The following is a 16,659-nucleotide window of genomic DNA, read 5'->3' as shown; positions in this document are numbered from 1 at the left end:
AAGTTGTCTGCAATGCAGTCCAAGAATTTGTTGGATAGTCTGTGCCCTGCTGTGTTATTTTCCCAACATATATCCGGATAGTTGAAGTCCCCCATATGAAAGGTTCATATGGGGTAACAGGTTTAAAAATAAAAGAAACAAGAAATTCTTCAAAGTAGCGATAAATGATGTATGCTTTTCATATAGGAAGCACAGCTTGATAGTCTCCTAATTTAGAATTTGTATTCACTTATAATGAACATGACTTTTTTATATGATAACCCTGAAGACCTTTCAAACTGTATTCAATTATTATCTTTAAAATTAAGAGCCAGTTTCTGCATAGTTACCCATGCAAGTAGTCTTATTGGGTAAAACCCTTGCCCAAATGAAGTCAGTTTTGCCATTAAATTCAATAGAACCATGTTTCACTCATTGACTCTTATGGACTTGTCAGGGTAGTAAAGCAAGCAGAGTTTGGCCTTCAGTTTTGGAATCCAGGGCTGATGACGTATAAGATTCACTTTAACTGTGTATTCTGAAGTGTCCTACCATTATGCATTGTAATGATAATGAAATACTTTTAAATAACTGTGCATTCATCAAAACATTGTGTTTTACTTTATAGAAAAACCTATCATAAAGCATGTTCACACTAAATAATGGTTTTCAAGCTGTGGAATCCTAAAGATAATATACTTGGAGTTAGGGCAAATGAGATAAAAAGACAGTCAGCTGTAGATTTACAGTCAGCAGCAGATTTAATGCAACTCCAGGTCATCAGATAAATATACAGATGTACATATTGTAAGAAAGTTTTCATTTGCTTTTCCAGATAAAACAACTGTATGTGCAAGGTCAAAGTCAGGAGAGGCAAAAAAACGTTCTACGGATCTGAAATAAATAACTATGGCCAACATTTGTTCATTGGTTTTAATCGAAATTTACCACATTACCTGAAGAAAAGCATGCTGAAACAAACCAGAGTGTTTCCTGTCCATTTAGACAACTTCAGTGAATGACTTGGAAATACTGTACCAGGATAGATGATCATTTTAAATGGACAGTAAAAATAAACTAAAGTACTGGAGAAGTCATGGCAATACTGTGGGGGACCTGGTAACAATAGCGTTCTGTGAGATCACCAAGTTCTTGTGCTACTTACCCAAGGATTTGCTTCCCACAAAACCAGCTCAAGCGAAAAAATCTTTCATAAACCTGTAAGCCAGTGCAGGGCCCTGTTCAGAATCTGGAGCAACAGGGCAATCAAGATTTTGCTCTTTTCTATGGTCAAAAATTAGTAGGCATGAACTTGAAGTGGCATGGTGGGAATGAATTGCCAGATTGTGCTTAGAATTTCAGGAATCATGCACTTTGTTCAGCAAGCCAAGGTACATATCTAAGTGCTAGCTTCTAGAGTAGCTGCATTTTTGGCTAATGTATTTCTGTGCTGCCTGTGGTGGGCAGAGAAAGGACAAGGGAGTTCCATCAATAGCACCACAAAGTTGGGAAAGGCCTAGCTGCATTCAAACCCATCTGTTACTTTTTGGATATTTTAATGGCAAACACACTCCTCTGCCAGTCCTCATTTATTGCTGTACAGACACTTCTAGCATAACAGGTCAAATTGTCAACTAGCCTACACCAAATATGTGCTAGTAAATTGTACCTGTATACTACAGCTCGCATCCAAGTGTACTTCCACAGTATCACAGGGCCAAGCTCTGCTATTATCTCTCTGCAGATGTCCTGACCCATTCAGAAGTTCTCCAGCTCCTCATGGTCTTCCTAGGCTGGCGCCTCTTGCACCAGGTCATAACCAGAAAGCAAGTAAGGAAGGCGCTCATGTCAAATTACTCATCCTGAATTTCCCTAGATCAATGTTCTTAGTAGCGTTCTATACATTTTGCCCATTCATTGCAATCTAGAGATATTTAGTTTCCTTGTAACTTCTGCTATAGCCTCTTCTGGGGATCAGCAACCACTCCGCCTCCTACATCATCCCTTCTCAGATAAAACAAACAAAGAGGTGGCACTGCTTCCTCGGGGGTGTAGACCATGTTGAAGTTCACAATGGAAGCAATAATGAATAGGCCTGGGAAACTCTGCTGCGATGCCTACAAAAACTGGACAGTATTTAAACACCTGGTGCACTGTACTACTGCTTTTCGTGCTGATCAGTATTGTCTCCTTGTTACTTTGTGCTTCATCACTTGTTTGCTACACCTACCTGTTGGTCTCTTGTCTTATACATAGGTAGTAGGGCAGGAACCTTGATGTTTCCTTGATGTTTGTACAGAGCCTAGTATAGTCGGGCCCTGACCTATAACTGGGGTTCCTAAATGCTACTGCAATACAAATAATTAATAATGATATCATCCTGGGATACTCATACCTAACTCTTTAGAACACCTTTCATCTTCCAGAACATTTCACTACATGGGGGCTAACAATTTAGAAGTTATCTAAAAGTGCTTGCTCCCAACTGCAGAGGTAGGCATTATGGCCATTTCAGGATGCCAGATAAAATGGTACAACTACACAAATTATATGGCTATGCCAAAATGTTATTTTCCCCCACGACTCTCCACTCCCCTCTTCACCCTCTCCCAAAAAGTGTGTTGTTGTGAGGATGCACTGAACTATTGCAAGGACAAATAATGTTACAAACCATTTCATGCAATCCGTATCACTGCTGTATTTCACTGGCCTAGATGAATATAACTTTAGATATAGCCAAAGGATTTGGAATAGAAGTGTCAGCTGCACCATAGCTTTAGAATCTCAGCAGCAGTGCTTTACTACTTCTTTTACAGCACGTTAAATACACAGCTGAACAAATGTATTTGTCAGGTGTCAAAGCAGAGCATCAGAGAGCTGGACATGACAAGGCTGCAGTCACCAAAGAGGCCAGGCCTAGTAGGCAACTGACCGGTGGCCATTTGGAGTCCTTAATACAAGGAATTAGCAAGCAAAAGCAGGAAACAGGAGGTTTGCGAAGGAGTGACTATGTGACCCTTGAGGTGCTCACTTGCCATGTGCTTGCTTGATTACAGATTATAGTTGCTCTGTTGGGGGGTGGGCCGTGGGCCAAGCCAAGCAGCCTTTCAGGCTTGGCAGAGAGCTTACTAAGGAGGCTCTAGCCTGCTATCTATTAAGAACATAAGAACGGCAGTATCGGGTCAGACCAAAGGTCCATCTAGCCCAGTATCCTGTCTGCCGACAGCAGCCAATGCCAGGTGCCCCAGAGGGAGTGGACCTAACAGGCAATGATCAAGTGATCTCTCTCCTGCCATCCATCTCCATCCTCTGACAAACAGAGGCTAGGGACACCATTCCTTACCCATCCTGGCTAACAGCCATTAGTGGACTTAAACACCATGAATTTATCCAGTTCTCTTTTAAACGCTGTTCTAGTCCTAGCCTTCACAACCTCCTCAGGTAAGGAGTTCCACAAGTTGACTGTGCTCTGCGTGAAGAAGAACTTCCTTGTATTTGTTTTAAACCTGCTGCCTATTAATTTCATTTGGTGACCCCTAGTTCTTGAATTATGGGAATAAGTAAATAACTTTTCCTTATTCACTTTCTCCACATCACTCATGATTTTATATACCTCTATCATATCCCGCCTTAGTCTCCTCTTTTCCAAGCTGAAGAGTCCTAGCCTCTTTAATCTCTCCTCATATGGGACCCGTTCCAAACCCCCAATCATTTTAGTTGCCCTTTTCTGAACCTTTTCTAGTGCCAATATATCTTTTTTGAGATGAGGAGACCACATCTGTACGCAGTATTCGAGATGTGGGCATACCATCGATTTATATAAGGGCAATAATATATTCTCTATCCCCTTTTTAATGATTCCTAACATCCTGTTTGCTTTTTTGACCGCCTCTGCACACTGCGTGGACATCTTCAGAGAACTATCCACGATGACTCCAAGATCTTTTTCCTGACTTGTTGTAGCTAAATTAGCCCCCATCATATTGTACGTATAGTTGGGGTTATTTTTTCCAATGTGCATTACTTTACATTTATCCACATTAAATTTCATTTGCCATTTTGTTGCCCAATCACTTAGTTTTGGGAGATCTTTTTGAAGTTCGTCACAGTCTGCTTTGGTCTTAACTATCTTGAGCAGTTTAGTATCATCTGCAGACTTTGCCACCTGTTTACCCCTTTCTCCAGATCATTTATGAATACGTTGAATAGGATTGGTCCGAGGACTGACCCTTGGGGAACACCACTAGTTACCCCTCTCCATTCTGAGAATTTACCATTAATTCCTACCCTTGTTCCTGGTCTTTTAACCGGTTCTCAATCCATGAAAGGACCTTCCCTTTTATCCCACGACAGCTTAATTTACGTAAGAGCCTTTGGTGAGGGACCTTGTCAAAGGCTTTCTGGAAATCTAAGTACACTATGTCCATTGGATCCCCCTTGTCCACATGTTTGTTGACGCCTTCAAAGAACTCTAATAGATTAGTAAGACACGATTTCCCTTTACAGAAACCATATTGACTATGGCTCAACAGTTTATGTTTTTCTATGTGTCTGACAATTTTATTCTTAACTATTGTTTTGACTAATTTGCCCGGTACCGAAGTTAGACTTACCAGTCTGTAATTGCCGGGATCACCTCTAGAGCCCTTTTTAAATATTGGTGTTACATTAGCTAACTTCCAGTCATTGGGTACAGAAGCCGATTTAAAGGACAGGTTACAAACCTTAGTTAATAGTTCCGCAACTTCACATTTGAGTTCTTTCAGAACTCTTGGGTGAATGCCATCTGGTCCCGGTGACTTGTTAATGTTAAGTTTATCTATTAAGTTTATCAATTAATTCCAAAACCTCCTCTATTGATCCCTAGACAAGGGGCAGGGCTAACTCAGGGAGAACAGGGATTTAAAAACCCAGCTAGGAACTAACGAACAGGGGAGTTTAGCGAGGGAGTTTAGAGAAGGTGTGAGAGAGACAGATACACCTAACTAGTATACTCTAAACCCAGACCAATATCCAAAGGGAAAAAAACCAAACCAAAACAAAAAAACCTCCTACAAGAGTCAAAATAATGCAGGCAGAAATCCAGTAGCAAAGAAAATGGGTGCTATCCCATTTACTGCATTGAATGCAGCATGTATGGTTACCTCCTTGTGGGCAGGTGGTATAAGTATGCATATGGCGCAAGCAATTCATGGCCTTCAGGGAGATATTACAGGCTCTTGAGTCCAGAGTGTCTGAACTGGAGGAGCTAAGGGACACAGATGTACATAGTGGAGACTTTCAGGGATGCAATAAAGGAGGATGAAAGTCTCAGGAAAGGAGAACATCAAGCTGGAATGGAGAGACAATCCCATAGTTGGGACCCTGCTTCCAGATGATATTCACTCACACTGAGGTTACCCCTCCTGAGGAGGCAACCCTAGTTCCTAGGAAGAGCCAGGTAATAGTAATGGGGGATTTGGTTATTAGAAACCTATAGCTGGGTCTGTGATGATCGGGAGAACTTGTAAATTGCCTGCTGGGTGCAAAGCTTGCAGATCACGAGGCATCTAAGTGCATAGCTACACTTGCAGATGTAGACCACTGGGAATTAAACTGGCCCTCAGAGACTGCAGCAGGGAAAGTGCTGCCGTGTGTTCACACTGTCAGCTGCAAGCGCAGTGGCGTGGCCACATTTGCGGCACTTACAATGGCATTGGGAGCAGTGCATTATGGGCAGCTATCCCACAGAGCACCTCTTCCCATTCTGGCGCTGTGGCTTGTGGGAACGGGGCGGGGGGGGGGGCATCCTGGGTCCTGTCCCAATACCCCGTGATGCATTGCTTCGCATCCCAGCAATCCCTGTGCTTCCGTCCACATTTGGCACCATCTTTCAACATTTTTTGTACTGAACACTCTGTCTTCTTTCGGTCTGCGGGAATGGCTCCTGAACTTGTGAGGAATATGCTGATGGGTCTCTCCAGAACGTAACGAATTGCAGTCGAGTTCCTCCTTAAGCTACAAAGTGACAGTGAGAAGTCTGACAATGATGTTGACTCGCATAACGCATATGACAAGAGATTGCTTGTGGCATTCACGGATATGCTCACCACAGTGGAATGCCGCTTTTGGGCTCGGGAAACAAGCACAGAGTGGTGGGATCACATCGTCATGCAAGTCTGGGATGACGAGCAGTGGCTGCAGAACTTTTGGATGAGGAAAGCCACTTTCATGGGACTGTGTGCTGAGCTTGCCCCCACCCTGTGGTGCAACAACACGATATTGAGAGCTGTCCCGCCGATGGAGAAGTGCATGGCTACTGCAATCTGGAAGCTGGCAACTCCAGACAGCTACCGATCGGTCGCTAACCAGTTTGGAGTGGGAAAGTCAACCATTGGAATCGTGTTGATGCAAGTTTGCAGGGCCGTTAATTGCATCCTGCTCAGAAGAATCGTGACTCTGGGCAATGTGCGTGACATTGTGGCTGGCTTTGCACAAATGGGTTTCCCTAACTGCAGATGTGATGCATATTCCAATTCTGGCACCAGACGACCTAGCCACCGAGTACATAAATCGGAAGGAGTATTTCTCAATGGTTCTCCAGACGCTTGTGGATCACTGTGGGCATTTCATGGACATTAACGGAGGCTGGTCCAGAAAGGTGCATGATGCACGCATCTTTCGGAACACAGGCCTGTTCAGGAAGCTGCAAGCCAGGACTTTCTTCCCAGACAAGAAGATCACCATAGGGGAAGTCGAAATGCCCATTGTGATCCTTGGAGACCCCGATTACACTTTAATGCCATGCCTCATGAAATCCTACACAGGGAGTCTTGCAGCAAGGAGCAGTTCAACAACAGGCTGAGTCGGTGCAGAATGACTGCTGAGTGTGCTTTTGCCCGTTTAAAGGGCTGCTGGCGCTGTCTGTATGAGAAGCTGGACCTGGCCGATGACAACATCCCCACGGTTATAGCCGCGGGCTGTGCCCTCCATAACATTTGAGAAGAGAAGGGTGAAGGCTTCACTCAGGGATGGAGCACAGAGGTTCAACACCTGGAGGCTGAATTTGAACTGCCAGAGACCAGGGCCCAACGCGGGGCTGTAAGGATTAGGGATGCCTTGAGGGAGCAATTCAATGCTGAAAGCCACCAGTAATGTTTGGTTCCCAGCACAGGAGTGAAGTGCAGTGGTTCCAATGCTACTAGGCATCTGTGTTTGCTATGTATGATGCACTGACTTGCAGTGCTTGTTGCTTTCCTGGGCTACAGTATCTTTTACTTAATGCAATAAAGAATGTTTTCAAAGCCAAAAAATTCATTTGCAGAAAAGAAAACTGCTGGGGAAACAGAAAGGGCATGACACATCTGTACTGTGTGGGAGGAGGGAAGGGCGCAGGGTGGGGAATGGGACAATCAAAGATTTGCATATGTCCTGTTATGTTCAGCCTTCCTATCTGGAGTGCCATGCAATGAGTCTGCACTTCAGGCTGGCTAAAATGCATGGTGATGGGGGTTGAGTGCAGTGGGTAAGGGTCATAGTTTGCAGGGCTGGGTGGTGAAGCTACAGGTGTTGGAGGCAGCTGGTGGTGATAAGAAACTGGATGTTGGGGGAAGTAGGTTGGCAGTGACATGGGGGGCACAAGGGAAAGAGTTTTGGAGCAAGGGCTGCGGGGGGGGGAATGGGGGGGCAGGCACGGATCTGCTCCGCCTGCAGTGCTGTGAGCACTTGCATCGAGTCCACTAGGCACTCCATAATGCTTAGGAGCCTCTCCGTGCTTTGGTGCCAATGATCTGCATTCTGCTGGTGGACCCTCCTTTCAGTCTCTTGCCACTCCTGTACTTTCTGATTTTCAGTAAGATTTCCTTGCTTTTTCGTGGACGCTTCCTGATTCTTTGCAGTCTTTTGGCCACTGATAACATGGACGGCTGGGATCTCAAGGTTGCATCTGTAAAGCCGAAATGCAACACTTAACAGAGGCAGCATTGTTCACACTAGACAGAGCAATGATTCTGCCGAACTTAAAGACAAGTACAGTCTACACAATAGCAGAAAGTCCCAAAGCGAGCACACAACTCACAGGAGCCCCAAAATGGTGAGTAAGCACAGGGGCAAGGGGGACTGATTGTTTCAGGGCCATACTGTCCTCTGGGTTTCTGTGCCTTGGGGAGAGCCAACAGCTGCAGGGGGCCCCTATACAGAACACTGTCCCCACATTTTCCACAGGATGAGTTAGTCCTGGAAGATCTCACTGCTGAGGGTGACCTGGGAAGCAAGGAAGGGTCTTCTACTACAATGCAGCTTATGCCCTGGCCCTTATACCGCTTACCTATGTGCAGCAATGGTCCCCCCGCCCCTCATGGCACAGTAGCACGGACATGTTAGCCTTACTGGGGCAAGGAGCACAGTAGCTCTTCCAAGAAATCTGCGCAAGCGGATTGCCCAGCTTCTGCAATGGGCAGAGAGACCTTCGATGAGATCACTGAGGCTGATTACCGCGATGTGAGAGCACATCAACGCCCTATTCTGCATCTAGGCATGCATGCAGCCCTAACCCTTCTTTCTGCAACCCTCCTCGCCCCAAGAGTCCGCACCAAACAACTACCTTCCCAAAATAGAAGCCACTTACCGGGCACCTCCTCTGCTGTTTGTTGTTCCCCAAGCACCATCCGCTGCGACTGGCTACCTTCCTCCTGGCTTGAAAACCGCTCCTGGCTGCATGCATCTAGGGGTACCGGGCCGTCCTCTGGCTTTGGGCCCTGCTCCTCCTCAGCACCCTCGCTCCCGCTTTCCTCCTCCAGCCTTGTTGAACGCTGGGCTGCTACAGCCTCTGAAGTGTCCATGGCGCTCTTCGGAGTGGAGGTTGGGTCACCTCCAAGTATCGCTTCCAGCTCTTTGTAGAAACGGGAAGTCGTGGGGGCAGCACCGGAGCGGTGGTTTGCCTCCTGCACTTTGTGTTAGGCTTTGTGCGCAGCTCCTTCACTTTAACCCTGCACTGCAGTGCATCCCGGTCATGGCCCCTTTCTCTCATGTCCCTTGATATCTGCCCGTAGGTATCGTAATTCCTACGGCTGGAGCACAGCTGGGACTGGACAGCTTCCTCCCCCCAAACACTGATGAGGTCCAGCACCTCGCCATTGCTCCATACTGTGGATCGCCTGGCGCGTGGAGACATGGTCACCTGGAAAGATGCACTGAGAGCACTACGTGCCTTGCTGAGCAAAGAGGAAGGGGAAATTCAAAATTCCCAGAGAATTTAAGGAGTCTGACGGTTGGTCACCTGAGGGCAGGGCAGTAGAGTTCAAAGTGATGACCAGAGTGGCTAGAACAGGCATTGTGGAACACTTCTGGAGGCCGATCGGAGCGTATTAATAGACCAGGGCATCCACACTGGCACCACGGATTTATGCTTCTTGTGGAGGTGGATTACCATGGGTGCTCCAGCCGCGGAGTCCAAGTTCTCTACGTGCCTTGCCAGTGTGGACACCTCAGGAGTTAGGGCCCCCAGAGCTGACTTAATGCGCTCTAACTTGCAAGTGTAGCAGGGCCTAAGACAGACTTATGTGCAGTGCTGGAAAGGAACTGGTGGTACATGAAGGTACCAGTGACAGAGAAAGGTAGGAGAGAGGCTGCTACATAAGAGATTAAAGTCCAGGACCTCCATGATCGCATTCTCTGAACTGCTTCCAGTTCTACATGCAGAGCCAGGAAGACAGGCAGAACTGCAGGGTCTCAATGTGTGGCTGAAACAATGCTGTAAGTAGGAGGGTTTTAGGTTTATTAGGAACTGAGAAACCTTTTTGGAAGGGAGGAGCCTATACAGAAAGGATGGGATCCACCTAAACCAAAATGGAACCATACTGCAGAGAACTTTTTAAACTAAGGGCTGAGGGAAAGTGAACAGGTGTGGAAGAGCACATGGTTCAGGTGGATACATCCATAGGGATGAATTTATTAAAGGAGGAAATCTATATCCTAATAAAGGGATAGGAAAGTAGTTGGTAAAGTACAGGTAGGAGCTAGTGAGAAACAGTCAAACATAAAAGAATCACATTTAAAAAGAACACATGAAGGCAAGCAACTAAATATTGACAAAAATGTACAAGTGCTTATTATAAACAAGCTAGAAGTCTAAATACTAACATGGGTGAACTAGCATTAAGTGAGGCTATTGCTATAATAGGCATCATGGAAATGAGGATGATCAATGGGACATGGTAATACTAGGGTACAAAATATATAGGAATGATAGATAGGTTGCACTGGTGTGGGAGTGGCACTACATGTGAAAGAAAGCCTAGAGTCAAATAAGGTACAAATTTTAAATAAATCAAACTGTACTATAGAATCTCTATAGGGATAGAAATTCCACACTTCAACAGTAAGAGTCTAGCAGTAGAAATATACTACCAACCACCTGACCAGGATAGCAATGGTGACTGAAATGCTCAGGGGAATTAAAAGGGCTACAAAGGCAGAAAACATAATAGTAATGGGGGATTTCAACTATCCTAATATTTACTGGGTCTGTGTCACTTCAGGAAGGGATGCAGATATAACATTTTTAAACACATTAAATGACTGCTTCATGGAGCAGCTTGTCCTGGAACTCATAAGAAGAGAGGCTATTCCTGATTTAGTCCTAAGTGGAATACAGGATCTAGTCCAAGAGATGAGCATAGTTAAAACACTCGGTTATACCAACCATAATTAATTAAACTTAACATCCATGTAGGGGGGGAAATCCCAAAGAAGCCCACCACATTGATAAAGTAATGCACATTGGAAAAAATAATCCTAACCATAGATACAAAAAGATGGGGTCTAAATTAGCTGTTACCACTCAAGAAAAAGATCTTAGAGTCATTGTGGGTAGTTCTCGGAAAACATCCATTCAACCTGCAGCAGCAGTCAAAAACAGCTAACAATGTTAGGAACCATAAGGAGAGGGACCGATATTAAGACAGTAAATATCATAATTCTACTATACAAGTCCATGGTGCGCACACACCTTGAATACTGTGTGCAGTTTTTGATGTCTCATCTCAAGAAAGATACATTAGAATTGGAAAAGGCACAGAGAAGGGCAACAAAAATTATTAGGGATATGGAACAGCTCCCATATGAGGCGAGATTAAAAAGACTGGAATTGTTCAGTTTAGAAAAAGGAGACAACTAAGCGGGGAAGGGGATATGACAGAGGTCTATAAAATCATGAACAGTATGGAGAAAGTGAATAGGGAAGTGTTATTTACCCCTTCACATAACACAAGAACTAGGGATCACGGATGAAATTGATAGGCAGGAGGTTTAAAACAAACAAAAGGAAGCACTTCTTCACACAACACACAGGCAACCTGTGGAACTTGCTGCCAGGGGATGTTGTGAAGGCCAAAAGTATAACTTATCTAATTCTTTTTGAACCCGGTTAATGGAGGATAGCTTCATCAATGGCTATTAGCCAAGAAGGTCGGGGCGCAACTCCATGCTCTGGACGTCCCTAAGCCTCTGACTGCCAGAAGCTGGGAATGGATCACTCAATAATTGCCCTGTTCTGTTCATTCCCTCTAAAGCACCTGGCATTGGCCACTGTTGGAAGGCAGGATACTGGGCTAGATGGATAATTGGTGTGATTCAGTATGGCCATTCTCATATCATGGTCCTAAGAGTAACCACTAAGGTCTGGCACCTAACTGCTTAACTTTAAGCAGGTGATTCATCCCTTTATACTGGACCAACTTCCGTTGGTGAAAGAGACAAGCTTTTGAGCTTAAATAGAACTCTTCTTCCGCTACAACAATACTGCAAACAATCATCTGCTTAATGTTACACAGTTAGGTCCTGATCCTGCCGACACTTACCTAACATTGTCCAACAATTGAACAGACTCTCCCCTGAACTCTAAATTGGACACGCTGGTCAGTCTGATCAGAAAAGGATCACATTTTACCGTGAGGGAAATCCATAGTTATTCATTTTTTTTAAATTACTAAACATGGTTATGCTTTGCATAGTTCCCTCAAGGGAACAGTAGTAATTGCATCTCAAACCATGTAACTTCTATTGAATTGTATTTATTTTCAACTGAGAAGTAAGATATGGTCTAATCACATAACTATCAGCCTAGAACTCATGATTTTTAATATGATCGATGATCATGGTGAAAGCCAAATAAATAATACGAGAAAATGGCTTGGACACTTGGTTAACCATAATTCTACTGCACTCCATATTAATCCCAGGATTTTAACATATCAGTTTAAAAAAACTCAGTTATTAAATTTGGCCATGGAGCTGCTGGAAATTCTGACTTTGGAAGGATAGGTAAGAGGAGTCCGTGCAATGCATCATTAGATTTCCCACAAATCACAGTTCAGCATGCTACCAAAACCAAAATCAACTCAATAAGACATCTGTATGACTCTTCATCTTGACAAATAAGGGTGCCTAAAATGGTTTCTTTTATAATTTATGGATTCCTTCCATGTATCATTCCCAACACACAAGGTTCCACACCACTGCCACTATCTTTGGGCTGGTCTACACTGGGGGGGGGGGAAATCGATCCAAGATACGCAACTTCAGCTACGCGAATAGCGTAGCTGAAGTCGAAGTATCTTGGATCGAATTACCTGGGGTCCAGACGGCACGGGATCGATGGCCGCGGCTCCCCCGTCGACTGCGCTACCGCCGCTCGCTCTGGTGGAGTTCCGGAGTCGACGGTGAGCGCGTTCGGTGATCGATATATCGCGTCTTAACGAGACGCGATATATCGATCCCAGATAAATCGATTGCTACCCGCCGATACGGCGGGTAGTGAAGACGTACCCTTTGTGATCCAGAACAGAGTGGAATTCTCTTCAAAGCCCTCAGTGATGCTCCTTAATTGGTCAGAGGAATCAGTTTTAAACCATGTGAGGAACCTTTTCCACCACAACTTCTATACCACAGTAATCCTGCGCAGTGCTTACATTTGTCATAAAAGAGGTGCTGGGTCTCAAGCAATCTTTTTACATTCATAAATTATGCAGCAAGCCCAGAGGTGGAGGGAGGGGTGGTGGTTATGAACTGCCAAGCCTAGAGGTGCTGGGGCTCAGCTCTGGCAAAGCCCTGGTACAAATTAGGCACTGATCCCGGGAATAAGCAGGCAGGAAAATCAAACCCAACTATGTCCTGTATTACAACAAACTACCACTTGTCTTTTCTTAAAATGAGGGCTATTCATAAATAATACCTGTGTCGCTATTAGCAGCATAAAACAAAGAGCTTTTCTTCATCCAGATCAAGAAAGTCAATAAGTATGCTTTTATACCAAACATAACCTTATGAACCTTTGAAATCTCCATTGATAAACCAGGTAAAGGACTTTATATTTGCATATGTAATAGATAAATGAGTTTAGCTCCTACCAGCCAGATGGTTTAAATCCTAATCCAGGCCTACTAATTACAGCATACTATTATTCTATTGTGAACAAATACTGCACACACTAAATGACATTTTCGTGATAAAAACAAACGTTGGGAAATCCGTATGCATCCTAAAAACAAAGGGGGGGAGGAAAGGAAACCTATCCTACTCTACACAGCTCTACCACACCTGATGTAGTCTATTCAAGACAAGGGGCTTAAAAATCAAATGAAGCCTAGTTAATTAACAAGATCCTCAGTGAGAGAGAGAAAGAAAACCTACTCACCAGCCATCCTCTCAAGCCAGAAGGGTAGGCTGTTGTTGGTGTGTAGGGTAAGGACACTGGCAGCAGCAACAACTCCAGCCCGTCTCCCTGGCTCCCAACAGGCCTGGGCTGAGTGGACAAATCCCCAGCTGGTAATTGGCCTCCTTCCTGCGGCTGGAGAGCCAGGAAGGGAATTACAAAGTCATGCTCCCTTCAGCCCCCGCAGCAGCACGGTCATTAGCAGGGGACAAAGCCTGACCATCCGGAGGCTCTAGCGTGCATGCGAGACACACGCCCTGGCCGACTGCATTTGCAATGGGCCACGCCCCCCTGCGAGCTTGGGGTCGCGTCTGTCGCCGCCGCCTCCCAGCCCCGCCCTGGGGCCCCCCTGCCCCGCGCGCGGACAAAGCCCAGGGTGCAGCAAGCAGCCCGCACCCAGCCCGGCGCAGATGCTTTTATGAGGGGCGGGGGCCCGCGCGCTGCCCCCCGCGCGAGTCCTCCAGCTGCCCTTGCTCAGCCATTTGCTGGGCAGCGGGGCTGCCTCCGCCCCCAGCGCCGCCCGGCTGCACTCAGGTAACCTCTGGCGCGCCAGCCCCGGGGCGAGCTGGACTGCGCCCGCTCCAGCGGTGCTCCCTCCTCCTGCTAGCACACCTTGGCTGCTCGCCTCCTGCCCTGCGTGCTGGTGCTCCAGGGACCCCCCCCCCCCCCCCCCCACACACACCCGCTGCTGGCGGGGGGGGGGGGCATTCTGTGGCCATTTAACCTGGCTCCAGAGCATTTGGCTTGTGTGTTTCACTGAGATCTTTACAATCTCAGCCCCACTCTGTCTCCCAGTGCCTTGGGCCGACGGGTTACGGGGGGGAGGAAAAGCCATAACCCCCCGCACCCCCCATCTCGACATTATTGTTTGGAGGAGGGGGCGTTATTGTTTGTAGAGATAAGCAGGCAAGAAAGAACACAAACGGACGTTTCCAGAGCTGGATGGCTTAAATTAGGTTCCTGAAGCCATGTTCAGGGACTTAAATAAAAGCGCTTTGGGGCAGGGACCAGCTCTCTGCTCTGTGTTTATACAGCACCTAGCGCAATAGGGCTTGGTCCACGCTGCTCGATGCTGCCGCAATACAAATAATAATTTCCGGATTTGTCAAGCTCACATAAGCTCCCTTTGAGGGGTGATGCTGTTGCTCAGCACCTTATCAGAGCAAAGCTGGTGGTGAGTGACCTGGAGCAAGTAGAGCCAGAGACCTTTGCTGTGGCTATTCTGGACTGTGGGGTGACTTGGGAAGGGTTGTAGGCAGCATAGTCATCATCCCTGAGGCTGCTATAGCTTATTTGGGGCCACACTGGCTGAGAATTCAGGCAGTACAAAGGTTAAACAAAAGCTACCTTTGCTAGTACATTCCTCAGCTTGCTCTTCGGGGAAGGTACTTCACATCATCTGCCCGTGAGTCTGCACATATGGGCTGACACACGCACATGCATGCTCAAAAAAGAAAAGCCAGGAAAAGGTACACAACATGCACCCCTTAGAAGAGTCTTGTTTTTGTTTTTTTTTTAATTCTTATTTTTATTATTTTGCATCTTAGGATAAGGTGATAGAGTTTTGGTTTTAAAAAAATCCCACCATTAAAGAGCATGGTGGCTCACATGGAATCTAATCCAATTTGTGGTAACCAAGAAGACAGAGATTCACCACTGCATTACTCCTGTTTTGCTCCTGTGTAATTCCGGTTTTGGAGTTCTCTGAAGCTATTATATCGCCTACAGCCAAATGCAAGCTAATACTGTATTTGGCCACAGTAACATTTTGAATCTACGTAGCATGTTTTAGCCAAGGATCTCAAAGTGCTTAATGAGCATTCAGTTATGCCCCACAATATCTCTGCAAGGAAGTTTTGATCGTCCCCATTGCACATATAGGAAAAGTGAAGCAAAGAAGCTTACCCAAAATCACACAATAAGTCAGTGGCAGAGGCAGGAGTGCTAGGCTGTATTCTTGGCTCTGAGTCCTGTGATCTGACCACGTGACTCTTCTTTTCCTACTCTCATAAATTAAAAGCTGCCAAAACCCAAAAACAAACAAAACATCACCAACCAATAGCAAACAATAGCAATAGCAGCCAAACCAAACCAAACCCCAAACAAAAACAAACAAAAAACCCACCATCCACTATGTGTATGCAATTAGACCACTGAGAATTTTTTTTAAACATTGTTTTTCTTGCTTAGCCAACTCAAGTGGCTGAGTCAATTATGCTTAAACTTGCAAAAATAAAATCCACCTTTTGGTTGAGAAAATAAACATGGGAAGTTTCCACTCAATAGGGAAGTGTTTATCTTGTTGGTTTTTTAAACTGAATGAACAAATGAAAAGTAGGGTGTAACAGTGGTTCACCCCTAACACTGTTTAGTCCTTGTGTGCCTTAAGGATATACAGAGGCACTACTCCTTAAGAAAGACTGCAGCCCTCTCTTTCTCCCCAATATCCTTAAAGACGAAGTGTCATGAATAGTTCCCTGCCTCCTTTAACATGACAGATCTATTTTGTTCAGAAGCATCAGCCATCATTGTTTCCTAGAATATAACAACCAACACCAATTCATCTTAGATAAAACAAAAGAAGTATTTATTGAAAGTTTACACTGGATAGAACAGAAATAAACATCTTTTAATATTAAACAACTGAAAAAGATACAACAATTTCCTTCTAGATGCGCTGAGTTATATATTATTTGGATGCTCACCTGTTGCACCACCTGTTTCAGAAATCTCTTAATACTTCAACAGGTCAAATCTGTGTCTATGCTCTAACATAGCTTTAACCATCAACATGGTGGTCTGACACCTTTCAAAGAATATCTTTCAGAGTAGCAGCCGTGTTAGTCTGTATCCGCAAAAAGAACAGGAGTACTTGTGGCACCTTAGAGACTAACAAATTTATGAGAGCATAAGCTTTCGTGGGCTACAGCCTCCGAAGAAGTGGGCTGTAGCCCACGAAAGCTTATGCTCTCATAAATTTGTTAGTCTCT

The 16,659-nt window shown here is 45.2% G+C and overlaps 1 protein-coding gene across 1 annotated transcript in view; it reads right to left on the bottom strand.

The window, feature by feature from the left end:
- Window positions 1–13,920, bottom strand: part of LOC113406299 (glycogenin-1-like) — a 36,368-nt gene extending 22,448 nt beyond the window's left edge. Inside the window, exon 1 of the mRNA XM_026650372.1 lies at window positions 13,652–13,920. Coding sequence (XP_026506157.1) covers window positions 13,652–13,658 — 7 coding nt within the window. The 5' untranslated portion in view covers window positions 13,659–13,920. The remainder of the gene's footprint in view (window positions 1–13,651) is intronic.
- Between the last annotated feature and the right edge of the window lie 2,739 nt (window positions 13,921–16,659).

This window comes from Terrapene carolina, unplaced genomic scaffold, assembly GCF_002925995.2.
Source record: "Terrapene carolina triunguis isolate 2854851 unplaced genomic scaffold, T_m_triunguis-2.0 Scaffold25, whole genome shotgun sequence".
Lineage (NCBI taxonomy): Eukaryota > Metazoa > Chordata > Testudines > Emydidae > Terrapene > Terrapene triunguis.
The sequence above is the reverse complement of the archived record's forward strand: the minus strand, read 5'-3'. Positions and strand labels throughout refer to the sequence as shown.